The 26,203-nt window shown below is 37.9% G+C and overlaps 3 protein-coding genes across 6 annotated transcripts; 1 reads left to right on the top strand and 2 right to left on the bottom strand.

The window, feature by feature from the left end:
• Window positions 1-150: 150 nt before the first annotated feature.
• On the bottom strand, window positions 151-9,996 carry LOC145218199 (sodium- and chloride-dependent glycine transporter 2-like). Of its 2 annotated transcripts, XM_080085595.1 has the most exons (15): window positions 9,880-9,996; window positions 9,673-9,802; window positions 9,008-9,139; window positions 8,208-8,381; window positions 7,747-7,943; window positions 7,261-7,347; window positions 6,534-6,668; window positions 4,487-4,590; window positions 4,078-4,202; window positions 3,865-3,977; window positions 3,463-3,594; window positions 2,752-2,851; window positions 2,367-2,467; window positions 1,615-1,782; window positions 151-1,002 (listed from the first exon to the last, which is right to left on the bottom strand). In XM_080085595.1, the coding sequence occupies exons 1-15, from the start codon at window positions 9,934-9,936 to the stop codon at window positions 799-801; spliced, it is 1,959 nt and encodes a 652-aa protein (XP_079941721.1). In that variant the 5' UTR covers window positions 9,937-9,996; the 3' UTR covers window positions 151-798. The 2 variants fall into 2 exon arrangements, with proteins under 2 accessions (XP_079941721.1, XP_079941722.1); XM_080085596.1 differs by lacking the exon at window positions 7,261-7,347.
• Window positions 9,997-12,766: 2,770 nt separating this feature from the next.
• On the top strand, window positions 12,767-19,045 carry LOC145219977 (outer dynein arm-docking complex subunit 3-like). Its single transcript, XM_080087273.1, has 11 exons — window positions 12,767-12,943; window positions 13,403-13,607; window positions 14,186-14,359; window positions 14,972-15,059; window positions 15,197-15,352; window positions 15,933-16,088; window positions 16,471-16,625; window positions 17,033-17,100; window positions 17,174-17,388; window positions 17,886-18,062; window positions 18,730-19,045. The coding sequence occupies exons 1-11, from the start codon at window positions 12,856-12,858 to the stop codon at window positions 18,988-18,990; spliced, it is 1,743 nt and encodes a 580-aa protein (XP_079943399.1). The 5' UTR covers window positions 12,767-12,855; the 3' UTR covers window positions 18,991-19,045.
• Window positions 19,046-19,771: 726 nt separating this feature from the next.
• On the bottom strand, window positions 19,772-24,741 carry LOC145218918 (uncharacterized). Of its 3 annotated transcripts, none has more exons than XM_080086324.1 (5): window positions 24,612-24,741; window positions 23,522-23,652; window positions 20,928-21,013; window positions 20,751-20,867; window positions 19,772-20,081 (listed from the first exon to the last, which is right to left on the bottom strand). In XM_080086324.1, exons 1-5 carry the CDS (start codon window positions 24,662-24,664, stop codon window positions 19,923-19,925), a joined length of 546 nt encoding a protein of 181 aa, XP_079942450.1. In that variant the 5' UTR covers window positions 24,665-24,741; the 3' UTR covers window positions 19,772-19,922. The 3 variants fall into 3 exon arrangements, with proteins under 3 accessions (XP_079942450.1, XP_079942451.1, XP_079942452.1); XM_080086325.1 differs by having other exon boundaries at window positions 20,940-21,013; window positions 24,612-24,740; XM_080086326.1 differs by lacking the exons at window positions 23,522-23,652; window positions 24,612-24,741 and adding an exon at window positions 21,626-22,745.
• Between the last annotated feature and the right edge of the window lie 1,462 nt (window positions 24,742-26,203).

Below are 26,203 nucleotides of genomic sequence, written 5' to 3' on the forward strand. Positions count from 1 at the left end.
ATTGTTTTATTATAGAATAATAAATAAACTCTACATCCCTGTTTAACAATTTCAGAGAAAAACTACACTTTTAGATTACTATGTTATTGAGAAAAAAGTTTTCCCACAACATTTGATAAACTAGTTCTGGAAGAATACATCATTACAAAATCCAAATAGGCAGTAATTTATTGACGCCAACGAATCGGCTGTGTTGGATGGCACGCACAGTGGTTTAGTCCACAAACAACAAGATCATCAGATTTTGATTGCAGCACTACAAGCAGCAGCAATAACAGGAAATAATCTACGCTGGCCGTTAACTACCGCAGTGAAAATGGATACAAGCAGTGATTGGATTCAGCCGGTTCGCACTGGTTCTATGGAACCGTCTCACGAAATTTTATGAGATCAGCGAACCGGTTAGCATTACTGGTTACTGTCAATGGACTTTTTGTAACAGAACCGACTAAAAAATATGACTGTTGTGATAAAGCCGGCTGATAAATATTTGAACTACGGGATACAAGCGTTTAGTAGTGGGGAAAAAATTAAGCAATACCTAGTTCAAAAAAAGCTAAAACGATAAAAAAAATAAGTAAGAGAGTACTCAGTGTTTAGTATAATAACAATCCTAAAGATACAAAGACACTTAGGGGTACAAATAATAATAATCAATCTTCACAGAACAAAGACACACAAATAAGAGACGAACTATTTTGTCTCCACCACAGTAACTTCACTGACACAAACTTCACACAATGGCGTCACTTTTCGATTGTCGCGAGCATTAATGCGTCACACTCCGCGTCACTGCTGTTACGAAGGTTTTATTTCGACGTCTTCGAGCAAAATCTTCGTGCCGTCGGTGTGGGTATTTTTCGTCGTTGACGTTTCAGATAGCAGTCGAACGTTTGACGTCACTGTGACATCATGCTTTCCCGAGCTTGAGTATCGGCCAGTCCGGTTCACACTGAGGTATGGACCCCATGTGGATTCAGGACGACAAGCGGCTCGTACTCGCTGCAAAATAAAATTGATTTAATTTGCTTGCGCACATCACGGTAGAAATTATTTCAGGCGTCTTTTGACAAATAGTAAACTAGAAATTGTGAAGTTAAACTTTATTAGGAGTTTAAAACAGGTGCAAATAGGAATAAATACATGAATTGAAATCGAACATCTTAATCTTTTACTCCAAAATGACAGTAAAGTTAGAAATGCTTTGTAAAAAAAGGAGTCTTTTTTTAGTTATTTCTAAGTAAACATATACGTTTTCCAAAGTAAAAATTACATTAGTGTCATATTTTGAAGCTTAGGTATAAAAAAGCACGATTTTTTTACATCAACTCAAAATGAGTTGAGTTTATTTTGCTTGGTGAACATAGCGCTAAATCAATACCAAGTCTGAAACAGCGGCGCAATGCTGAAAACGTTATAGAGCGCAAAATGGTGAAGGGCACAAATGGTTGAAAATGCCTGAACGCGCTGCAGCTACAATGTATTATGAAGACATTTCTTACAAATATTATAGTTTGACGGTAATATTGCGCCTGTGAAGCACCTTTTTAGTTTAATTATCCATTTAATACATTTTGTCGGGGCTATTTCCTGATTGTTATAATAAAACCTTACCTCAAAAAACGTTCCTTTGTGTTGCATGATTTGGTAAATCGCAGTTGCAGGGATTAAGCCGGCACTTGAGATCATTGTGAGCCAACCAATCACATTCGCCCACGTGGGAAAATCGTATTTGTCGAGAACGAGAGGCTTATAACTGGCGAGACTGTAGAAAAATATGCCCTGCAAAATCCAATTTACAAACTAACTTCAACCCAAAATATGTAAATCCGCCAAACCGATTCAAATTGTTTTTGAAAAAGGTATTTGTATACAATGGTAGGATTCAGCCGGTTCGCACAGGTTCTATAGAACCGACTCACGAAGTTTTATGAGATCAGCGCACCGGTTAGCATTACTGGTTACTGTCAATGGACTTTTTGTAACAGAACCGGCTGAAAAATATGACTTTTGTGATAAAACCAGCTGACAAAAAAATTGAATCCTACCACTGTTTGCAGGTATTAATGCATTCTTGTGTATTATTCCCTATACAGCTGACTATTATACTATCACTATTTTATACAACAAACTTTTCGCAGATTTTTTGTACTGCTGAATGCCAGTGCGTTTTAATTTTAAATCTTGAAGTCGGATGAAACCAGAAACTATTTTTTCATTCATTAAAAAAAATGAGCAATGTGCCCTAATATATCTTTAGTTATATTATTTTGTTCTATTCTGCATCATAAAAATTGTTGCCGAAAACATTACGACTACACAACATGTAGGCCTAGGCACATGAAAAAAATCAACCAATCACAAACCGTTAAAATTGCCGGCGACAAAAATGACCACGTGACTCTCCAGTACATGTTGGGGTAATACCCTGTCATCATCTTTATGTCGTCACAAAAGCGTTGAAGTCCTGAAATAAATAATTATCGAGAAAAATAAATTACAGTTCGAAATAAAATCAAACTCTACAGTCGCAGTGTTTAGTGATTACTCTTCTCTAAACAAAGCCGATTCTATTTGAATAATTAAGGGATGTATAATAGGAACTTCACAGGAACTGAAAATGTCTAAAACAATTAGCAAGGTATATTATGTTCAACGTAATATACCGGTTGGTTCTGTTCGGCCTTAAAAAAAAAAACGTTGGTGCAATAGTCTTAGGTGCTTAATATGCAGACAAGTAAAATAGTTTACCGTAAATATGTGAAATTGCGACCATCTCCACAACTGCGCACACGATCAACGTATACGAAGCCGCGTAACTGTCAAGCAGATGTAAAAAGTAAAATCCACCCTGAAATATAAAATAGAGGGTTTAGAATGATAAAGTATATCGTGTACACAAAAGTTTTTGAACGCCACGCACTGCAGGTGCTTTGCAAGGCCGTAACAAGGTTATGTTTACCTTTACTAACAAATTTTAGGAATCAAAGATAGGTTTTTAAAAGAGAAATGCACTTAATCGTTTCAAATCATAACAACACAAGCGAGAAAGGCTCATCCAGCAGTTTTATTATAAACAATCGACGTTTCGAGGTCCTATGCAAGACGCCTTCATCAGGATAATGGCATATCTTGAAAGACACTGTCACAGAGCTTTAAGCGGTAAAAAAAACTTAGTCTGAACTAGGCACGAAAAGTGGTGAAAATGCGGCAAAAATATGCCGACTGTGAAGGCAGGTTCGAACCAAGCCGGTTTCATGAAGTTTAAGACCGGACCCGACTTACAACTCTGCATATACTGTCAGCAATCTAATGCAGGGGTTCTTAACCAGGGGTACGTGCACCCCTTGGGGGTACGAAGCATCAAAGCAGGGGGTACGACATGCTGTGTGAAATTATACACTCCTAATGTTTAACATTTGTAAAGTGGATCGAGTCCTCCGCTGTCATGCCAACACGTACCTGCGTCACCATCGGAATTCCGAGAAGAAACAAAACGAAACAAACGCACAACGTCAACAAAGACTTTCTGTGACGTAACTGAGCGGGAAACGCGTCGGTGAGTGACGTCACGATGGTTTCCAAAGTAGCAAACTGAAATAAAAAAAAACAATTTAAAAAAAATATATTTTAAAATGTTTTTGTAATAAATAACTTTTTTCTTGACTTTAACGACGCAAACATGACGTAATAACTGGTGACGTATAGGGTGGAAATGCCGATTGCAAAGAAAAACAACCCACCCAATAAATCAGTTTCATAACGACTTGCAACACATTTTCATATATTGGAAAAATTGGATTACTTTTTTCTTTAATTTAATTACGCAAATATGACGTAATAACTCATGACGTCATGGCTTACCATTGTTCCTAGACCAAGAGTGAGAAGCATGAGGAAAAAGAGAATGGACCAGAAAGGGGCGAGAGGCATCTTCGAAATAGCTTCTGGGTAAATTACGAATGCAAGACCCGGTCCTGTGGGTGAAAAAATAATAGAAGTATAATATTAAGTGTGAAAATTTTAAAATAGAAATAATATTAAGTGTGAAAATCGGTTGCAAGTCGGGGGAATCACCTTCTGCGGCGACTTCTTTGACGTCAGTGCCAAGCACGTGAGCCATGTAACCAATCACAGCAAAGATCGTTACGCCGGCGAAAATACTCGTGAAGGAATTTGTGAAAACAACGATAAGTGAATCTCTAAAAAATACAAATAACAACTTCGGTAAAATCAAATCAGAGCTTCTTTATTCTTTTTTCCGTTTAGCCCAACAAGATTAAAAAGCTAAAATTGATCTGCAAGCGTCTCAACATGACGTCCCAACGTCGCGCAGCAATTTCCAACTTGGTTAACACTTTAGCGCAATTGGGCTGCTACGATTTGTATCACCGGCGGAGTAAACTCAATGTAACCCTTCCCAGGTGAAGTTTACCCCTTTCTGTTTGTAAATTGTATAAAAGTAGGTCATGATAATGTCACTGACCTGTAGCAGTTGTTGTTAAACTTGTTGTAAGACGACAAGGTGATGATTCCTCCCCACGAAGCTGACAGTGAATAGAAGATCTGAGTTGCTGCGTCTTTCCAAACCTGAACACATAAAAAACTCATCAACAACTATATTTTGCTTTTGGTTCTTGTAGTTTAAGTTTTCTGAATTAGTGTTTAGTTAGTTGAAAATTAGCGATGGATTGTTAAGTGTGGAGATTTTTAGGTTGTAAACGCCATACTTAATTTTTTAGGTTGTAAACGCCATACTTATAATACTTGTTTCAAGAAAGAAACGGAATAATTTAGAAAAAAAATCTAGTAATAAAACTTCGTACTAGTACACAAACGTGCAAGTAACAGGACTAGTTGTAACACATTTACGAACAACAAACTTTGCATTATTACGAGAAATATAGAAAATATCCGAAACCTATTTTTGAGACTATAATATATGCCTTGGAATTTTACCGAACCAAAGGACATTGACAACTAAACGATAAATCATACATCATACTGTGAAAAAAAACTAGCACTGACATGTACATAAAATCCGATGTTTGTGCTCAACGTTTCACGGCAAAGCAAATACTTTCAGATGAAGGCGTCTTGTGTAGGAAGTGAAAACTTCGATTATTTACAATAAAAACTGCTGGATGAGCAATACTCGGTTATACAAATACACTCTGTTTAACTCAGCAGATTTGCAATGGAAAATTACACGCGCTATACCGGTAACATTTGGAATTTCAAGAACCATTTGATTCGTACAAGAGAGAGGAGGTGTGTATTCAATTCTGCGTACACAGCGCAAACGGAAAAATACAGGAATCTTGTTAACACTCTGCGGCGAAACATGGCGTGTTGAGGTTAGGTCAGGTCGCGGTTAGAAATAAACCTCAAACACTTGTACATGTGTAGCGAAATTTTATTTGCTTGTTATTTTTTGTCACCGTCACTTATTGTTTTCGTTCTTTTTCGTTGTGGCACCCTCGCTGCTTCCCCTTAGGAGTGATTAGTTGTGAAAGCGTTGATTGCGCCGGAATGTGCCTTCCTGTTCCGCATGCTTTAAATAGGGCGTCACTAGTCGAAGAGATGGCTTTTTCTCTGGGCGCTGTGAAACGTGGTGGTGTTGGTGTTGGTGGTGGGTTGCCACGTGCCCGGTTTAACTTTGCTTTTACGTTGTTTTAAATATAAGTCGCGCCCATAAGCTAAACCAGTGTGAGGGAGTATAATTGGCTTTAGTGGTGAGCCGTGATTGCAGGGTTCTGGACCTGGCATGCGAATTAAGTAAGCAGGCTTGGTGCATAAGATCGAATTATCAGGCCTGCCGAAATAATTCGGTAACACATGTCAGAAAGCAAATCCTACAGTTTAACGTTTAACCACATAAAATGAACCGACAATTTGAAGCCCGTTGCAGTCTGCTTTGTTCAAATCCAACCGATGTTTTTACATTATTTCTTTATTGCAAAGTCAATGACAGTTTTTGAGCGTAATAAGAGTTAATAATTTAAGTGGATTAGAACTATTGGTGTGTCAAATACTCGCCTGTCTTGTTTTGTAATGTAATATGTTTGCTTTTTAGCGAATTAAACAAAACCAATATGTAAAGTCTTGGGACGCATAAGTCTTTACCCAAACCTAAATTATACTACAATGGCAAATCCTGTTGCCATAAGTTATACAGACATAATTTGGCACACTATATTATTCATGGAGTTTCTAGAGGAATTTATTTAATCAAATAACGCAAAAAACTTCATTTCAGTCTTTATTTAAAGTCTTGGGCAATTGCAAAAACGAAACCTCAAGGTCCGTTTGTTCGTTGATGTTTTGATTTTAATTTGACATGCCATGTATATAACAGGTGTTTTTAAAGGTGTTTATCACAGAATTATTATACGTCATTCCAGGTCATAAACAAGCACTGCAAAACCACACGCGGTCGTTATGTTTGAAATTTGACACCCTATACAGGCTATATAACACGTGTTTTTTTGTGTCCTGGAATTTTACTGTGATTTTTTGCACACGGCACTTACCTTCGCTGTCAGCAATTTTTCCCACTTCGGTTCAAAGAAATAACGGATTCCCTCCGAGGCGCCATCAAGTGTGAGACCGCGGACGAGCAAAATCGACAGTACGATATAAGGAAAAGTTGCGGTGAAATAAACAGCCTAAGTCAAAAGAAAAAGTTGCTAAAATACTGAGTATAACGAAAAGGAAAAAAAAACATTATTAGCTTAGTTGAGTTGTTGGTGTGCGTTTTATGTGGTTAAGTTAAAAATAAGGCTAAAAACGTAGTGTAGGAAAAACGTTTAGTAGATAACCAAAAGAAAAAGTGGCTTAATGATGAAAACAACGGCCCAAATAGACGTAAAAAGCGACATGCCTTATTGTTCAAACGTTTCGGCAAATGCTCATGCCATCATCAGTGGCTAAAATACAGAAAACAATAAAAATATAAAAACAATAATAAGTTAATTTGGCTGATTTGTTGAATCGTGTGTTATACTATGTGGTTTAGAACAGTGGTCGGCCAAAGAAGTTCGTTGCCGGGCCGTATACTTTCTCATTGAAATCAAAATTGTAATAACTTATATGAGCTGTAATAAATTTTCATTGCTGAAAATTCGTTGTTTTTTGAAGGCCTGCCCCCGATAAAATTTCAGCTTTAAAAGGGGTTGCCGACCCCTGGGAAAAAAAGTAGCCCAAAAAAGTTTATTTGTCAAAAAGACGAAAGAAAAATTGGATTTGTAGCACACGCACCTTTCCCGAAGATTTGACGCCTTTTATGAGACAACCGAAGACGATCGCCCAAGCGAGAAACAAAACAAGAATCAATTCCCATCGAATCTACGTCACAATCAAACACAATGGTAGTAAACAATGCACTTTGAATAAATAAGGAACAACTTAACCAGTGGTTCTTAAACGTATACTGATTGTGCACCACTTGGCGACTTTTTCTATCGCTGTGTACCACCTAAATTTTGTTTGAATGGGTAGACCAAGAGTTCTTCTCGACTACACTAGCTAATTTATGAGACCAGGATGTTAGCAATTCTTAAAAAAACGACCTAGACATTGGTTTCGCAAAAAAACAGGGCTGACCAGTTGGGTCAGTTGAGTAGCAATTCTTGATGAAGTATGTCAGAAAGCTACTAGCGTACCAGCTGAAAAGCCCGAGGTACCACTAGTGGTATGTGTACCACAGTTTCAGAACCACTGAAAACGCTTAGGGTTACAATATACCTTTCCTGGGTTGTCAATTCCATCACTGATTTGAAGAACTCGATATTTCCAGAAATCCTCACTTGGACTGACGCGTGGGCCGCACGTGTTGTTTAAGGTCAGGTTCTGAACCGGTGTGACTGTTGTGACGTTGGTGAAATAAGGCGACGTGGTCGTTTCCGATTGGTTAAGAACCTCGGAGACGTTAAAACAGGACGCTAAAAAGCAAAAACAAATTTAATTGACATTATTTCTTGAAATTAACATATTTCTCCGTATTAAAACAGGCATCATCACTTTCGTATTCAAATAGAACCTAAGTACTGAAAAAAGGAAAAAGGGGAAAAAAGTTAAAACATGACGCCGAAAAGCAAAAATGAATTTAATTAGACAGGTTATTTATAATTTTTTTTTTTATTTATTTTTTAATTTAAAAAAAAAATTGTGAATTTTTTAAATATTTTGTTGTTGTTTCTATGTACCGTTTCGTGACGTCATCATGTCCATGCACCTGGGGGTGTTCCACCAGTGGGCGCACCCGTCCCATGGGAGGTCGGAAGTGAACGATGAGAAGAGGTAGTAAAGTGTGTAAGTGATAACAACGTTGTAATAGACACCAACGTATATTGATATAACCACCATGGCAAGTCCGAGACCTGAAAAAGAGGAATGATTATGAACCTCTGTTAAACTGGATTCGGTTAATCCGGATCTTCGCCTAATTCGGACAAAACTCGAGGTACAAATGATTTGTAATGTGGTAAAACTAATCGACATCGGTGAATCCAGATCTTCGCTTAATTCGGACATTTCTTTTGGTCCAAAAAGGTCCGAAATAACTGAGGTTCACTCTAATTATAAAAAGCTAAAATTACATATTTTCTCCCGCCAAAGTGTCTAGGTCAGGGTCTACTTAACTGTTTTAATGGTGAAAAAGTAGTATACAAAATGTGTGAAGGTACTACAATATAACTTTACTAACACGCCAAACCCTAGTTAAAGAGTAAATAAACTAAGGGCAACTGTCACCGTCGCGAGTCACGTAAAATTGCGCCGCAATTTGGATTTTTAGGCCTCCAGTGATTGGTGACTGCGGTTCTGTACGGTTTACAAAACAAGTTGTGCTTAAAAACTATTTAGACCAGTGGTTCTTAACCTTTTTTCCTTACTGCACCCCTTTCAAATCACCAACCAATTTTCGCACCCCCTGGATTTTTGTATTTATATAGAATAGACCTAATCAACCCTAATGATTCAGCATCCCCAAGTTCAGAATCCTCACCTTTTACAATAGGGACACAGTTGAAGGATCCGATTGGTCCTTGGCTGCAAAACTGGCCAAGTGAGACTTCCAGGTAAAAGATAGGCAGCCCAGCCACGAAGAGCATTATGAGATACGGGATAAGGAAAGCACCTACAGCGAAAGTAGGTTACGACATAAATAATGTACACAGCCTGTGCATAGCAGATGTTTATTGCACGATGCTATCGAGTGTGTTGGGTAAAGACGTTTTATTAACAACGGCAAAAACGCAGACTGTTGTTTTGCAATAAAAGATACACAGGTGATAAAGGTTTAAGTTTAAAATTAAACGTTGTTGTAGCAAAAAACGTAAAGTAATATTAACAAACGTCATATTACTGAAAAAAAAAGTGTTAATAAAAAAAAATTATGGGGGCTTAGATAACGTCCTGTAATTTTAATGTTTCCTTGAAGGTTCATTTTCATTATTTATCACACAATCTATCAAGAAAATTAGTTTTTTAAATATATATTCATCCAACTTGCATGAAACACAGACATAGAAAGAAAATAGACTGGGGGCCAAATTAACCTAAATGTCCTATAAAACGTAGTGATATTTTTACTTAACCATTTAGTCATTTCAACGCAATCAATCGATAGCAAAACAACATTTTTATTTTCGGGGGATTCCCCTAACGTACCTCCGCCATCTTCGAACGCCAAATAAGGAAATCTCCAAACGTTTCCGAGTCCGACGGCATAACCGATCATCGAGAGAAGAAACTCGGCTTTATTCGACCAATTTCCCCTCGATGACTCCCCCCGGTCGCTCTGCAACACACCATGACGTCATAATGCAGAAATGTTACGTCATAGGCACATTATTAGCGTCATAGTTGGGGGTTTACCTTTTGGGCTTTCTCCGGGTCTTTCTTGCAACAAGGCAACATATTACAAGTTGTCATTTTTTTGATACAGCACCTATGTTATTCTGTGTAAGTTTGACAAATGCAAACAAGTTTACATATATAAGCTATTGCTGCCAGGCATAATATCAAGTTTGTAGAGCACTTCTGGCAAGTGTAATTTTATTCCGACGTTTCGACGTCCTTTACAGGTCGTCTTCATCAGGGTAAATAACACGGAATGCGCGTAATACAGTGCACGATAAACAAAGGGAAAAAGAAACAAGTTTACATTAGAAACTAAGCACTTTGCGCAGACTTGCTGCTTTAATTTTTTTACAGATCTTTGCACTTGTATGATGAGCGTTCGAAAATTTAGGTAACATGGCCCAAAAAGATAACTAGATGCAAATAATATATTATACACAAATTTGAATTTTGCTGAACAGATTTCAATAGCGTATAAGCAGCGCATCCGGCTCAAAGTCAGTTGACATACATTGTTGGCTCAATGGACAAACAAATACTAAGGTAGTTTAGGCACGGACGGTAGTTTTCTATAAGCAATAAATGTACAGCAATTTTTTTTCTGGTAGCTTCGTTAGCAACCGGATTCTAAGGAATCAAAAAATCCTAAAAACCGGCGCCAAACCGATAAATCCCACAGCTGTTTTTCAATACGGCCTACTTCCTCTATGCGACAGATTTCTATCCATACCCAGCAAACCCATGCGCTTTTACTAACGGGTTTTAGACGTTTCAGACTCAAATCTGCTACATCTGCCAACACTTTTTCGCTTGCTGCACTTAAACTAACTTATAGTAATACCTATTGTGGATTTTGGTACGTGGCATGTCACTTCTATAGCTGCAGCATTTGCTTCTGGTAGCTTTTTGAAAACCTATGTAGCGCAAAATAAATAGCAGAACATGCGAAAAGCCTTTCCTACTCGTAAACATACATAAAAAACGAACACAAGATCTTTGGGCGACCAAACAGTACTGTAAGCTTTCCACGACATAAATCGCTTTTTAAATGAATAAAAACGCGCCTTTTTTCGACAGATCTGTGCAAATCGCATGCGAATATCAGTCTAAACGCATGCATAGCTGTAAGATTAGCAGTAAGAGTGAATATAAGACGAGATTTGAGCGGGATTGCACAGCAAGCTATGATAAAACACACACAGTTTGTAACTTCCTCTACACTACATAGCCACGTGCTTATAGTCTATGCACAGACCAGCAAGATGATTCCCCAAGCCGGCTGTCGTTTCACCTTTTTTCCTCGCTGCGAGATCAATAATGACGTCACAATCAGCATACAAGCGACACTAAACGTTTGTTTTTTTCGAACATACGCTCGGATTTGTAGTCCTAAAGCGCGCAGGTGTCAGAAGTGCCGGGTGAAAATTTGTCGCAAAAAAGCTGACGTGCCGAGCTGGCTTATAGTAGAAGGAAACGCTAGTCTGACGTAGAGCAGTGGAATATTACCGGCTTGGCGCGGAAAATTACCAGCACGCCGCCCACTATCAACGCCCCGCTTCTCGAAGCGCCCGCCATTGTTTCAGGGAAATGCATCGAACATCTTTACACCGATTTCCCGTCTTAGCGTTGATATCAATACATTTTTTACATGATTGATTTACAAAGGGTTACTAAAGTAGCTATAGCTAAAATTAAAGTTTCGCAAAACAAATGTAAAGTTTTTTTAAAGTAATTTACATTAAATATACATATAGAATATACCTTTCCTAACCTAGTATAAACTGTTGTTATTAACATACATTTTTTACGTAATTTATTTACAAAATGTCACTAAAAAGGTTAAGCCTATTGCCAAATCTAAAAATTCGCAAAACAATTTTAAAAGTGGCAGTTAGGATTTAAACAAACATTATTTTTCTACCTGATATTAACATTAACGATAAATTGACGAAAATATGTCATCAAATATGACTTATGTGTACTATATTTGCAGTTTGTATTGACTTACGCCTGTTACTGCGTGTTGGGAAATATTTATTTCCAGGTTAAAATAGATTGACAGTGTTACAAAAACAAATTAATTTCGCTAAAATGCATCTTCAGTGTCTATAGAGAGCGATAAAAGGGATTAAAATTAGAAAATGCCAGCAATTGCGTGGTATTGTAAGCTATTGCTGCCAGGCATAATATCAAGTTTATAGAGCTCTTCCGGAATAAGAAGCTTTGCCAGAAGAGCTCTATAAACTTGAATGGCGTGTTATTATTAACTTAAGCGTGACATACATATAGGCCTATAAGTTTAAATTTGACATTTACATGAATTAGATCAATGACACCATACCGGTGATATGACACATCCAGCTGCTAGGTTTGGTACGTCACAATAAGCAGTTGTGACGTGTACAGAGCGGTAAAACATTGCTGATTTTTTTCTTGGAGCTGGATTCTAAAAATGAAACAAGTTGTTCGTTGGTGAAGAAGCTTTATGCAGCGGTCATTTCACCTTGAGCTTAATGACCTATCACAACTGACCTTTCTCTGCTCGAAATGACCTTCATGGTGGCTCGGTTGACCTTGACATGCCGCGGCAGGCCTGCTTTACCTTTTAAATGTACTTGTCCATAAACCTAACTTGTTTCTTGTTACGTCACAAACAGCATTATAAGCTGTACAATGTTGAAAGGTAAAACATGTGCTTTTAAGTGACAGATTTATGAAAAAATAACAAGGTTTCATTGGGTATTTTTTACCCTACAAGTGTAAAAAGTTTATGTTTGGTTAAAGATACATAAATATTACAATTAACATGCCTAAAACCCCTAGAGAAATATGCAATTTAATCCCTCACAAACGGATATGCCCTTCATTGATATCACAAACGCCAACAAAGCTGTCTATGACGTCACAGAGAGGGTTTGAAGGATTGGTTGAGGCCGGATAAAATTGGCTGCAATCTTGTTAATATTGCAGAGCTGGACGATCGAAAAGAAAATGCTTGGAAATCGTGGAAACAACTCGAAAGAGGGCGCAGGCGACCCGGGAGCCTGGACAGTGTATGACCGCATCGAAGAGGTCAAAGGTAACGACGTTGCCATGGTTTTAAAACTTTAAATCGGGGTTCTTAAGTGATAACAGCCTTGTATGGCAAAGTACAGGTGCCCTAGAAAAATGAATCAAGCCAATGATGTTCCGTTATTATGTTGCTAACCGGGTAATATCTTTACTGGAGCACAACTAAAATTGATTTTAAATTTGATCACCTAAAAACATAACAACACTTTATGTTTAGGCGGGCCTATTGCTATAAATAACTCAAGGTGGCCTAGGCCTATACACTGTGACAAACTAAACAAGTATTTTTTATAACACTCAATGTTTTGGCAATTCTGTGGACGTAGAATTACCCTCTTTAGGCAGTAAATTTGTATTTTTCATCTACCGACCATCAGGAGGCATGTCACCGGCCCCTTGGGGTGTCGCAAATCCCAATCTGGAAACCACAAAGTATTGGGAAATTTGTAACCATATTGTGTTTTAGGAAAGTTGACGTTGAAACGTCGGGATCAGGAAGCTTATTACACTTTCTCTCAGCAAAAAATCAGCGAAAACGAGGAACTAATCGCGGCACTGCGTTCTGAGATAAAAGAGAAACAAATACAGCAGAAGCGAAGTCTGAACGCGGATGAATATGTGATTCGCGAAGGATTTAGTAAAAATCGCGAAAGTCAGTTGGCGATGCAAAGGTGAGAAAACGTCACATGAAATTAGGGGTGCAAAATGGGTTATGGTGAAAAACGTTGCTCCCTAAAGCTTTCAAAGTATTAACGCAGTGGTTCCCAATGTTTATCGACGAATTCCTCACTTAACAATTCAAAACATTTTCATTCCTCCCCAATAGACTACATAGTAGATGCTAAACCACACAAAGATCATTTAAAATTGGGTATTTTATCAACTTCACAGGTGATATTTCCAGAGTTAAAGTGTTTATTTACAATCCACTTATCAAATTTAAAGTTAATTCCTCCCCTCAAGTTTAAAAATTCCTTCCCAGAACCAAGGAATTACTGAATAAACATTTGAATAATGCAAAATTCACGAATAGGCTATGTGTATATTTTAAAAGGGCAAATTGCTGCAATTCAAAATATGTTTAAGCGTGGTGCGAGCGATTGTGACAGTACAAAGCCAAAACTGGGTCCAAAACATCATTTTAAAAGCCCCCCAAAAGGCCAAGTGTGGCTCAATTAGAACCTTCAAGTTCGTGCAAACTCATTGGTCTACAGGGCAAGGTTTGAACTCTCAACCTTCTGATCATCAGGTACACGGTGGGCAACGCGATCACCGAGAAGAATGAGCACGTGTTTGACAAAGTGAAGCAGCTCAATATGGCGCGTCATGAGAAGAACAGACGCAAGAGGAAAATTGAACAGCTTCTTCTCACACTGAGAGATTTGAAATGCGCAGCGAGAACTGGAGATGAGAATGAATCGAGGTGAAAATAGACTAGGATAAATTTCTTTTCCAACGTCTCTAGACCCAACTGCACTGAGTCACTTATCAGAACAGGGGTAAATTGAGCGACTCTAAAATGCACAATCTGCGCAAACTTTGACTAGCAGTGCAGTTCAATCCTAACCATACAAGTCATGGAATGTATCTTCGCCAATAGGCAAATTAGACGTGTTTTAAGTGTAACAGGACCGTTTTTCGCAGTTGAACGCTTTAAGCCAGTGGTTATTAACCTTTTTTCCTTGCTGCACCCCCAACCAATAACCAACCAATTGTCGCCCCCTCTGGGTTTTTGTATTTAACTTATATAGAATAGACCTAACCAACCTTAATGATTCAGCATCCCCCCACCCCCTAGGAACAGTTCTCGCATCCCTGGTTAAGAACCCCTGTTTTAAGCAAAGTTAAATTTATTCTTGAAAATTGCCCGGGGGAAAACGAGAAAAAATGGTGTAAAGAACCTTTGCAATAATCACAAAAGTCGAACAAAGCACTGAGTAAAAAATGCTCACTAAGAGCAAATTTTTTGTAGCAATTTAATAATCCATGAATCGATTTTATAACTCGGTAAATCTCTGACAATACTCGGTTGCAGCCAAAGAGTTCGAGTTTTGACGACTTCGATCGACAAGATGAAAATGAAATGTGGATCGGCCAGGTTTATACAAAAGACTTACAAGCAGGTGATAAAAAGGATACCAGAACAGTGCTTCCAAAAACATTTACAATTTAGAACTTTTAACCACAATCAGTGTTTCGAAAACTGATTCACATATGACGAAGTTAACCAGGACCAGTGTTTCCAACAACTTTTTTCTAGATTTTGTTTCACCTGGAGAGGGACAGTTTGACTCTGCCCGGGCGACTCAATCAACTCGAATCGAGTCTGCAGAGTGTCAAGAACGAGTTAAACAACGAACTCTTGCAGATACAGTCCGACGCAAAAAACGCTTTTGATCAAACGAAAGTGGAAAAAGTAAGAAAACTCAAACCCATTGCTACAATATATTTTAATGTTTCAATGTCACTGCACAAGGTCTTCGCCAACCTTTTCAACTTGCACTAACTGAAATCTCACAGGCCTAACTTGACACCATCAGCAGTCAATACTCTGACGTTTCGTTGTCAGTAATATATTAACGCGTTTTCGCCGATTCTGTTGCAATGATGCGATGTTAATGCCCAAAGGGATTTATAAACGCACATGAAAATATATTTTGCGCAGAAACTGGCATGTAGTTACAGCGTGCACATCTCATGTCGCTCTCAGTGTACTCAAGAGCTTGTTTGTATGGCCAGACACATTAAAATCTATGTTGCGCATAAACTGGTGTGTGGCCACAGTGTGCACGTCTAATGTTGCTCACAGTGGTCCTCAGTGAACCCAGGGAACTTATACGTATACGCAGACACATAAAAATCTATGCTGCGCAAACAGCGTGCACGTGTAATGTTAACCACGGGTGTACTCCGGGAATTTGCCCAAACACTTAAAAGTTACAAGGAACATTGCATGAATCTTGAGTAAAATCTAAACTACATCAACTGTTTTTCAGGAGCAACTTGACACTAAGATTCTAAAGCTGAAGCGAGCTCGAGATTCGACCTTGGCTCAGACGCGAAAGAAGTTTAAGAAACTGAGTCAGGAGGGACAGGAGAAGGATTCGAGACCAAGAAAGCGACACACGAACAGAGGGGCAGGAGATAACCTGGTAAGGCGGATAAATTATTACGCGGGAAGGAGTGATTTCCCGGGGTAAGGGGGATTTCCCGAGATAACACAATTAAAAATTTATTCCAAAAAAATATTTTACAGTATAAAGTCACAGTTTTTGGATGTGAACAAAAATAATTCGTATAAATAACATCATAATTGTGGCGTAGCTGTGTATGACGTTACAGTAAACAACACGGCAGCGGGAATCCCCCCCCCCCCTAATATGACGTAATGTATTGAATTTCGCTTCGCTATTGCAATTAAAAATGCTTAATTAAAAAAAACTTCTCAAAGTCAAAGAAGTGGATAAAAATAATTCGTGAAAATGACATCACGATTGTTATTTTGTGACGTAATAACTATGTATGACGTCATAGGACATGTTACGTCGACGGGAGACGAAGGGTCGTCATTTTTGGGAACAGGTTCGAAGTTTCTGGGTTTTGAAGAAGACGATGGATAGATTGCGGGAACACATGTGTGTTGCAGAGCCGGCTTATATTGCCGAAGCGTTTCGACGACAGATTCAAAGGTCAGTGGTTCGAATCTCAGCTGTGGTGACAGTTTTCTCAAAGTGGTTTAAAAATTGCAAAAATATTTCAAAAGTAACTGATCATATAGGCTAGTGTTTCTTAATCATTTCAAGAAACAAGTTTGCCTTAGTGGACTTAGCCTATACACGGGCTTTTTAAAAGTTTAGAACAATAAAAATATTACACCTTTCAAGTACGAACTTAAGATTACTGCATTATTGTTTAATCCCATATGGTTTGAGGCGCGTTAGTGCATATTATCAAACACTTTTTTAAAGTTGCAATTTAGTATTTTTGCCATATATGCAAGAATTCTGGCTATTATATGACTATAAATCGCCATAAATCAGGAGACTATGTCCCAATTAGATCGTTGAATGCTAAAAACTTTGCAAAATGTTTGCAGAAACACGGAACTTGACAAAATGGTTGAGGTTCTGTCAGAAAGAAAAAAATCACTTTCACAAACACAGGGTAAGTCGTGAAAAAACTTAAAATATTGTTTCATCGAATCAACGAAAATTACATTTGTGATGTTTTTGGTCAGTCGAAATTACTGATCAGCTGGCCAAGGTCAAACAAGGTCACCAGGAAATGTTGGATGAGACCATGAGTCAAAGTCAGAAGCTTCAAGGCAACCGTGAAGAGGTGGCAAATCGGATGAGAGCAGCTGTAGATCGACTTCGCAATATTCAGCAAATTATTTTCCGCGTTGCGTCAGCTGTTGATGGAATCCGACATAAAGTGACCAAGTGCGATTGGGTAAGGCACAACATCCAACGCATAAACTAAACCGATTTCGAGCATTGTACGTAAGGTCATGGGTTCAAACCCCGTTGAAGAATTTTGTATTATTTTATTAAACAGCTAAAAACATGCGTGTCCCTAACTAAACGTACTATAGAATCTAAGTTTATAATGCTATGTGCAAACTAAGATAAATGTCAGGCACATCTTTGATAAGCTTCCTTCTTTGAATTCACCTAATGGAAGTAGGCTGACTGCGACTCCATTAAAAAACCAAGCCTATTGGACAATCCGTTTGCTGTTTTTTTGACATAACTGGCTAAGTTACGTTACGACTTCGTCCCGTAACATTTTAAAACGACAACGACTTCACTTTAAAAGTATGTCTTAACGTCTCATGAGTGAGACTCTACAACCCTGTCCGTAAGACCTATACAAGGTGATCTCACAATTATGATACGAAACTAGGCACGAAACTTTGCCATAAGCCAGATAAACTTTGTTGTGCGCAGGTGGCGAAAGAGGCCAGACAAAAGCTCGGAAACACAAAGGTAGAAATTATTATGGGAAACACTGAACCCCTGGAGACGTTAAATCCGTTTTCGGAAACACTGAAAACGTTTTTGCAGAGCGGAGAAAAAATTCACACCCTCCACGAATGGGTGGAAAGGAACAAACAATCTGCTGAGGTAGGGTTTAGGACAGTGATTCTCAAACTGTGTGACGTGAAATTTTCCAATTTTAGAGTGCAATCATCTCCTGGCGATTTAGGACTTCATAACTAAATGCTGGTGTGCATGACAATGTTTCAAGCCTTATGTTTTTGCTATTGGTAATGAAAAGCATCCTTACCCACCACAATTGGGTGGAAAATTACCATTTTTAAACAACCTTTGTTATGTTTACCTGCGAAGTGTGTCGCGGAAGAAAATGTTAGTTCTTTAATGCCTCGCATGTTGAAAAAGTTTGAGAACCACTGGTTTAGGGGCGTTCCAACAAGTAACCCATAGAGACATTTGTTAAGATTGTTCCTAAACTCTAAATGTTATTGCGTGCTCACACTATCGGCTGAATTTTTTTTATCTTCTCTGAATATAACTTTAAAAAAATGTAGTAGGATAAGAAGGTTATGTTGAATGTTTCAATGAAGTTCGAAAACTTGTTTTTAAAATGATCCCGGCCAGTTAATTAGGATTAAGCAAACGCAAAAGCGATCAGTCCAATAGTATACATATATACATACATGAGTACGTGAGTTCGAAATTTAGAATAATTTAAATAATCACCTCGCGTCCCAAGCATATAAGCTAATTAAGTTACGAAACCCACATAAACTCGCTTTTTTGCCCTACCCAGGACCCCAGTCAACTTAGTGAGATCCTAACGAGCGACTTCCCTCAAGAGATGTTGGCAGATATGACAGAATCATCGCCTTACAACACAAGGATCGTAATAGATGATGAGGAGGACATCCTTCCGGCGGAGGACTTCCTCTGCGATGATGACGACACCAATGACGAATATCTGTCGCGTGACGTCATCAAGTCGGCGATGGAGAACATGTCCGACAGCGCCAACGTGCGGAAGAGGAGAAAACGACAGAAGGGCAAGAAATAATCGGGATTAGGAATAAAATAGATTCAATTCAAGGCGTGTGGTTTTGAGTTGTGATGCAGGAAAGCAGGGCCACAGACTTTCGCTGGACGGTTTTTAATTGCAAATTTCCGAATATATTTAGAGTATTTAAAACATTTTTTTTCGCTTTTCCGATAACACTGGGCAACAAAAAAATATTTTTTTGTGTCTGTAATGTTTTAACTAATTTTGACTAATTCTAGTGCCCTGATTTCAAAAATGCAATCGGTTTATCTGTATCACGTCTAGTTTTCCTGTTATGGTACATCCATGTTTGAAAAACAACCAATCACTATAGTGAAACTTATGATCATACTTTCAATTCCAAATCCCCACACATGTGAAACTATGTCAGTAAACACTATGTGAAAATATGTTAAACGGTTATAAATAGCGGCTGTGGGTTGTCACACCTTTTCATTTCATCTTGTCAATGCGGAAACGATTTTCCTACTTGATAACCAAAAACGTTCCTGATAAGAACATGGAAAAGACAAACTTATCTTACTGAACTGGACAAAAATAAATATGGTTTGTGATTTGTTTCATTTTTGTAACTAATAGAGCGTTTTTTTTTAATTGATTTTAGTGCTTACATGCATAATAGCGTATTAGGCTTTTTTTTGCGAGCATTAACAGTCATAAGGCAAGGCATTGGCTGGAAAAAAACTAGCCTACGGTGGTGTTCGAACCCACGACATAGTGTTCCCAGGGCCGTAACTCTACCCTATCTTCGTTAACTTGCCAAAGTTGAACATTTCGATCTTTTAAAAAGAGTTTTATTTTCTACACACAAAGAAAAGGAATCGGAAAAGAAATGCCGCGAATGAATAAAAGAAGATTTGAATAAAAATTGAAACCTGCAACTCGTCAGTGACCTTTCGACCTTGGAATTACAGAAAAGCATAGTGACGTCACGAGATAGGTAAGTACAGTGGATGAGTCGTGCGTTCGGTGAGTTTTTTCCGGCAGGTGGGGCATTTGTGCGTTGCACGAATGCTTGTGAAAATACAGGGTTTGCAAAACACGTGACCGCAGTTGGTGGAACGGATCTCTGATCCTCTTTCGAGCAGCTGCAAACGAAATAAGATGAGTGAAGGTGATTTTGTACGTACTATTACAGCGCAAAGGCTACGAGCGCTGAGCACAAATAACGTCACTTATAAGCTACGGTTGTCATACCGTCCTTATTTTTAAGATGTTATTTTGAAAAGTAATGTTCTCATTTCAAAGAAATGTCGTTGTTTTTGACTTAAGTCCTTAGTTTGTCTAGTTTTAAGTCAAATCCCTGCTACAGGGAAAAGTAAATCTAGACAAAAGATGTCGTTAGATGCACGAAGTGTTTTTATACGAACAAGGAGTTGTTGGAACATATTATTTTGAGCCAAAAGTATGGCATCTGTATGTCATGTCTCGTATGAATGCAAAGCTCTGTTCAAAAACGCTTGTTTCGTTTGGTATAAAAATTTAAATTTTCGGTCGTCTTTATTTTTGAAGTTGCCCACTTAAGAATGCAGAAAATTAGTTTTCAGGTACATACGATGGTGGGATTCAGCCAGCTCGCACCGGTTCTATAAACCCGTCACGCTAAAATTTTATGAGATCTGCGAACCGGTTAACATTACTGGTTACTGTCAATGGACTTTTTGTAACAGAACCGGCTAAAAAATATGACTTTTGTGATAGAAACGGCTGACAAAAAATTCGAATCCCATCATTGGGTAAACACATTAGGCTATTACCTTGTCTAGGTGTTCGAGACATACAGGGCATTTTAACCGAAGTACAGCAGCTTGTTGTTCTTCAGTAGAGGTTTCTGGATGATTGTTGTTAGTTATTGTGCTGGTACCGGTTCGGTTCTGTGACGAAACAACAGTTTTATGTGACGTAACAACCTTATTGTGAGACAAGTGTATTACATTGTGACGTACCAGCTGTGAAGGTGACGTCAGATCGACAAAAGGTACTTCTGTGACGTTATTGGGGGTTGAGCACGTCAAATCAACTGAAACACAACAAAAGAAATCTGTTTCAGACAAAATTTAGTTTCAACAAATGTAACGACAAAAAAATGCAAATACTATTTTGAACTGGAGACTCTTTTTTTTCTTACTTATTTCCCAACACAGCTAAATTTCAAATGCTAATCTAAGTCTAGCTTTGGGACTGAGTTCTTAAAAGCAATGTTCAAATCACAGGCCCAAAGCTAATGCAACCCGCAATCACACGTGTACATACCAAAGGACAGCAACACGTATATAATCTTTTTTCTATTGTTTATCATGCACTGTAGTACTACGCGCATTCAGTGTTATTTACTCTGATGAAGGCGACCTGTATAGGACGTCGAAACGTCGGAATAAAACTACATTTGTCAGATAAGCTCTATTAACTTGATATTATGCCTGGCAGCAATAGCTTATACATTATCCTAACACCTTCAAGGTGGTAAAACTAAAACAGACCAATCGCATTATCGGAACACTGGTTTGACAGTGAGAAAATAGCTGGGTATTAACCACCAAAATGAAGCTGGTCAGCAATCGCAATTGCGCTAAAACTAAAAAAGATACGATACTGAAATTTTGACACAATATTCTACGCTTTTAAACCTCACCCTCTTCATTATCAGATTGATCTTGATAAATCCAATTCTCGGTTATTTCCAGCATAACCTGTTCAGCAGTTTTCAGACCAAGCAAGTCTTTACATGAAGACATTTTTAACTATTCTACTCTGCTACCTTACGACGCTGCAACTGATTTTAAATTGAGCCCTACGTCGCTTATACACACTCGCCGAAACGGTTTTGCACGCTCAAGCCGGGACTTGTATTCAGCGAACAGCTGATCGCATACGTCACAGCGATACGGGACGCTGATTGGTCGAGCGCTTCAACGGTCTCAAACGACAATAGGCGAGTTTATTAAATGGCAACGGAAGAAAGGGTTCTGTGTGCTCAGTGACGTAACAATGCAAACAAAGCGTTTCGGTTTAACACGTGGTAAATTTTCCTTTTTTTCCAGTCCGACATACTATGAATTGAGTCCACAAAAATGTAGCTAAATGATTTATTTTTGTTTGGCAAAGTATGCTATCAGCAATAGGGACTTTATTACAACAGAACAACATGACATCTTGACAGGTAAACTTACATCCAAACTTGCAAAACTTTTGTGTTCGGCAACTTAGTCGCTGCGTTTTAAGAACAAAGCTTTAGAGCTCAAACCTGCCACAGTTACAACAAAATTTTGCAAAGAATGTTTGGCAACCCTCTTTGTTTAACTTGCAAAGCTTTTGTGTATGACAACTTGACCACCCAGTTTTTAGTTTAACAACAGATGTTTTAATCATTGCCAGTCTATTGAGGAAACGAACAAAATATTAATCCCACATTTAAACCACTAGTCCGCTACAGTTTATTGCTTTCGACATTCAAAAAAAATCAGCTAATATTACTGAACACACATTTCTTTGCAAATTTATTCACCAACAGACATAATATCGCAACCCCTTTGTTGAACTTGCAAAGCATTTGTGTATGATAACTTGACCACTACGCTTTTCAGTTTTAACAACATATGTGTAAAAGCCTCATCCTGTGGCAGTTACAACAAAATTTAATAAAGAAGGTTTGGCAATTCAATGAAATGAGTTTAACACTTAACAATCAAAAAGGTCGTTATAAAAGCATAAGGCATTGTCAGTCTATTGAGGACAAAAATGAAACAAACAATCAATCGATCCTATGTTTAAAGTACTACATTATAAAAGTTTCACCATTTACAACAAAATTTCGGCTAATATAACTTAACACATATTTCTTTTAGTCAGAAAGTTTCGTTTTTTAATTTTAACAACAAATGTTCAAAAGCCTAAACCTGCAGCAATTACAACAAAACTTTAATGAAATGAGCATTGATTTAACAATCAACAAGGTTGTTAAGGCATAAGGCATTTAGCCATTGTCAGTCCATTTACAACTAAATCACTAGTCCCCTACAGTTTAAAGCAGGGGTGTCCAACACGTGGCATGCATGCCAAAAGTGACATGCAGAGCATTTGAAAATGGCACGCGAGCTTTTGCAAATTCAGATGGTAAACATTAGGATTTTTCACGCAATTAAATTTGTTTGTATTAATTCTTCTTGGCCTTTATTCTAACTTCTGTAAAGATTACCAGTAGTAAAGTTACACAACCCACTATATAAAGTGTTCGTTTTTTGACAAAACTTAAGCCCCGTTGCAAACTATTTGTATCTTGTGTCATAAACATAATTACAGGTTTATGGAGTATCATAAACTGAGCCGGTACCATTAAGACGTTTAAGAAATGGTTTGGCAAAAGTACCATACGTTGGCACACCAGTATATTTTAAAACTAAATTTAGCATGGTGGTGTGTTCGAGTTGGACACCTCTGGTTTAAAGCTTTTAACACTTTAACACAAATCTGCTTATATAATTAACACATATTTCTTTGCAAATTTAGTCAGCAACAGAGAAAGCTTTACCGATATCGTCGTTCTGAACTCTTCTTCGTCTCCGAGATCTGGCAGTTGTTGTTGGAGATAAAGAATCAACCAAAATAACGTCATTGCTAGAGTCCGACGTCTCTGGCTGCCGATGCCTTCTGCGTCTTCCGCTAAACATTAAAGAACATTTTAGGTTGCGTCCTCTCACCATGAGAAAATTTGGACAGGAAATGACAACTAGTCATAACAGTGACATAACAACAAACAATGAAAAAAATGTACCTAGTCTCATGTCACAAATACCATTTCAGTCTTGCTAAAGCTGCGGCTCAAAATGTAGAAGTGTGAGAAATAGCACTTCATATTATGTGCAAAAATTCAAATCCAAAAGGGTCATTAATAACACTTTACTGTATCAAGCTACCGAAAGCCAGAGAAATCATCCTTTTTTAAAATCTAGGACATTGTTAAATGTAATTGTTAAAAGTACTGTGTAAAAAGCTTGACAACAGTTGCTAACTAGTATCATTTCACTTGACAATATGTCACTTGCTGCAGGCAAGCTAATCCACAACACCACTAAACCACACAATTAAGTTAAGGGTCTAAATCAGGGGTGGGGAACCTGCGGCCCATTTGCCTTTTTAATGTGGCCACCGTCACAATTTTGTTAAAGAACAGTATACAACACAGCATAAAAAAACAATGAAATGCTTATGCACAAATATTTCGTTGAAATGACTTCGACATTATTGGTAATCTTCCCATTCCACATTATGACGCCTAACTTATTAAAATTGCCACACTTTCAACCGTTTGCTATATTTGTGACGTAACAGTCCCATGAATGCCTCAATGAAATATAAAACCACTTGTGTGCTTTGGGCATTTTACAAGAAATTTGAAGATAACAAAATATTAGGCCCCCTTGGAAATGTTGTGCAAATCATGCAGCCCGCCGCTCTAAGTAGGTTCCCCACCCCTGGTCTAAATTGACAAAAAAGTGGCACATTGATACCAAGGGCTTTTGACCAATTGTCTAACTATCCGGACTGTTGTAATTCTCACCAGTCTTTTGCGGTCAGTGATATAGTTTTGAAACCACAAACTTTATTCAAAACTTACTCACCGTCCGGCAAGAGGTCTTTCAACCGTTTGAATTTCATCAGCGTCACTTGTCATGTTATTGTAATTTTAAAAAATAAGCAAAGGTTCTGAAAAACTATTTAAACAATCTAAAAAAGACAAAGTACTTCTGTGAACAACCCACAATGTTTTTTTGTGAGCCCCAGTTACATCATGCCGTATAATACAGTGCAGCTGCAGCGCGATTAATCATGATCCACCAATTGTTTCTCCACTTTTTTTACGCCCCATAACGTCTTCACAGTTATTTGACTCATGTACAAACTATGTACCATTCTTTATAGCGCATCAAAGTAATCCTTTGAAAACAGCTTCCTTACTGTATGCCCAGTTGTGGCATCGCACAGACTGGGTGATGTATGGGGTTGTACCCTGTTGCTCACCACAAACTGGAGTGCCGCTTGATGGCTACACTAGCCAATGCGGCCGATCTCTCGTCACCAGCTGCACTGATGAGACCTTATAGGTCGAAACAGTGTGCACTGTCTGCAGCTTCCTTATTACCTGGTAAACTCATAACAAATGCAAAAACAAAAATCGCCTGCATTTGCACAATATTAAAAAATATAGGCACACAGGAATATAAGCTGCAAACTAGAAATCAGTTTATCAAGACACGAAGAAATTATGTATTGGTGTTGCTTTATATGTTTGTGTCAGTGGCATAAATTAATATTGATGATTCATCATGATTCAACTATTTAGTTGCACATTTATTGACGTCGATTTACGTTATGTAGTAGACAACCACGACGCTGGTAACATTACGACCTTTTGTTTTAAGTCACACACGTAAATTGACATTTTGTTTTAAGTCATGCACGTAAATTAAATACCAACTGTATCTCTGATTTATGTGCCTAGATTGGCACACTTCGACTTGACAACAAAGGTCTAACCTTTACTATTACCAAGATATCTGTTAATTTTATTTTAAAAGTGATATTTCATGCTAGCAAATAGCAATGAATTATTATGTTGGTTCACATTAGAGTAAAGCGTTTGGTTGTAATTATTCAAAACCTGAAAATGCAGCTAGAATCAAATGCAAATTTAGCGTTAACTGCTAGTAGAGCAAAGCCAGCTTGTGTGCTGCAAGGGTGGCCCACACACTAACCTAATGTATCTGACCTAATAATAACATTAATTGCACACCCTTGGCTCCTAACAACCTTTAAAATTGGTTTCAACATTTAATCAGGTATGTAATAAAGAAGGTTTTATGACCATAAACATAAACCAATTTAGTTTAATACCAGTCAGCACTCAACATACAGTTTAAAACCACTTCCGCTTATCTTGTTGAACAAATACAACACATTTATACATTTTTCAAATACAAAGTTGTTTTTTTAGCGTTTATTCTATAAAAAACAAATGATTTACTTCAACTATGATTATACTTCGTCCATTACCAAAAAAATATAAGAAACTTCTAGATCTCTAAAGTTGATCTTACTAGAGCAAATGAAGACTAAATCATCTATTCTTGATGACGCGAATTTTATTCGGCACCTATTGCGTCAGAATTACGTCATTTAAATAACAGCTGGCAAAAAAACCAAAAAATATTTT

This window comes from Phallusia mammillata, chromosome 3 (assembly GCF_965637545.1).
Source record: "Phallusia mammillata chromosome 3, kaPhaMamm4.hap1.1, whole genome shotgun sequence".
In the NCBI taxonomy this organism is placed as follows: Eukaryota; Metazoa; Chordata; class Ascidiacea; order Phlebobranchia; family Ascidiidae; genus Phallusia; species Phallusia mammillata.

What these genes read in the sequence shown, in the direction of transcription:
- LOC145218199 (XM_080085595.1), bottom strand. Translation starts at nt 9,936, where the DNA reads ATGACAACTTGTAATATGTTGCCTTGTTGCAAGAAAGACCCGGAGAAA. An exon ending in GAATTCCGATGGTGACGCAG is followed by an intron (nt 2,852 to 3,462) that starts GTACGTGTTGGC and finishes TTTATATTTCAG; the next exon opens with GGTGGATTTTACTTTTTACA. An exon ending in TGTCGCCGGCAATTTTAACG is followed by an intron (nt 1,783 to 2,366) that starts GTTTGTGATTGG and finishes TGGATTTTGCAG; the next exon opens with GGCATATTTTTCTACAGTCT.
- LOC145219977 (XM_080087273.1), top strand. Translation starts at nt 12,856, where the DNA reads ATGCTTGGAAATCGTGGAAACAACTCGAAAGAGGGCGCAGGCGACCCG. An exon ending in CCGCATCGAAGAGGTCAAAG is followed by an intron (nt 12,944 to 13,402) that starts GTAACGACGTTG and finishes ATTGTGTTTTAG; the next exon opens with GAAAGTTGACGTTGAAACGT. An exon ending in ATCACTTTCACAAACACAGG is followed by an intron (nt 17,101 to 17,173) that starts GTAAGTCGTGAA and finishes GTTTTTGGTCAG; the next exon opens with TCGAAATTACTGATCAGCTG.
- LOC145218918 (XM_080086324.1), bottom strand. Translation starts at nt 24,664, where the DNA reads ATGACAAGTGACGCTGATGAAATTCAAACGGTTGAAAGACCTCTTGCC. An exon ending in GAAAGACCTCTTGCCGGACG is followed by an intron (nt 23,653 to 24,611) that starts GTGAGTAAGTTT and finishes TTTAATGTTTAG; the next exon opens with CGGAAGACGCAGAAGGCATC. An exon ending in GTCTCGAACACCTAGACAAG is followed by an intron (nt 20,082 to 20,750) that starts GTAATAGCCTAA and finishes TTTCGTTTGCAG; the next exon opens with CTGCTCGAAAGAGGATCAGA.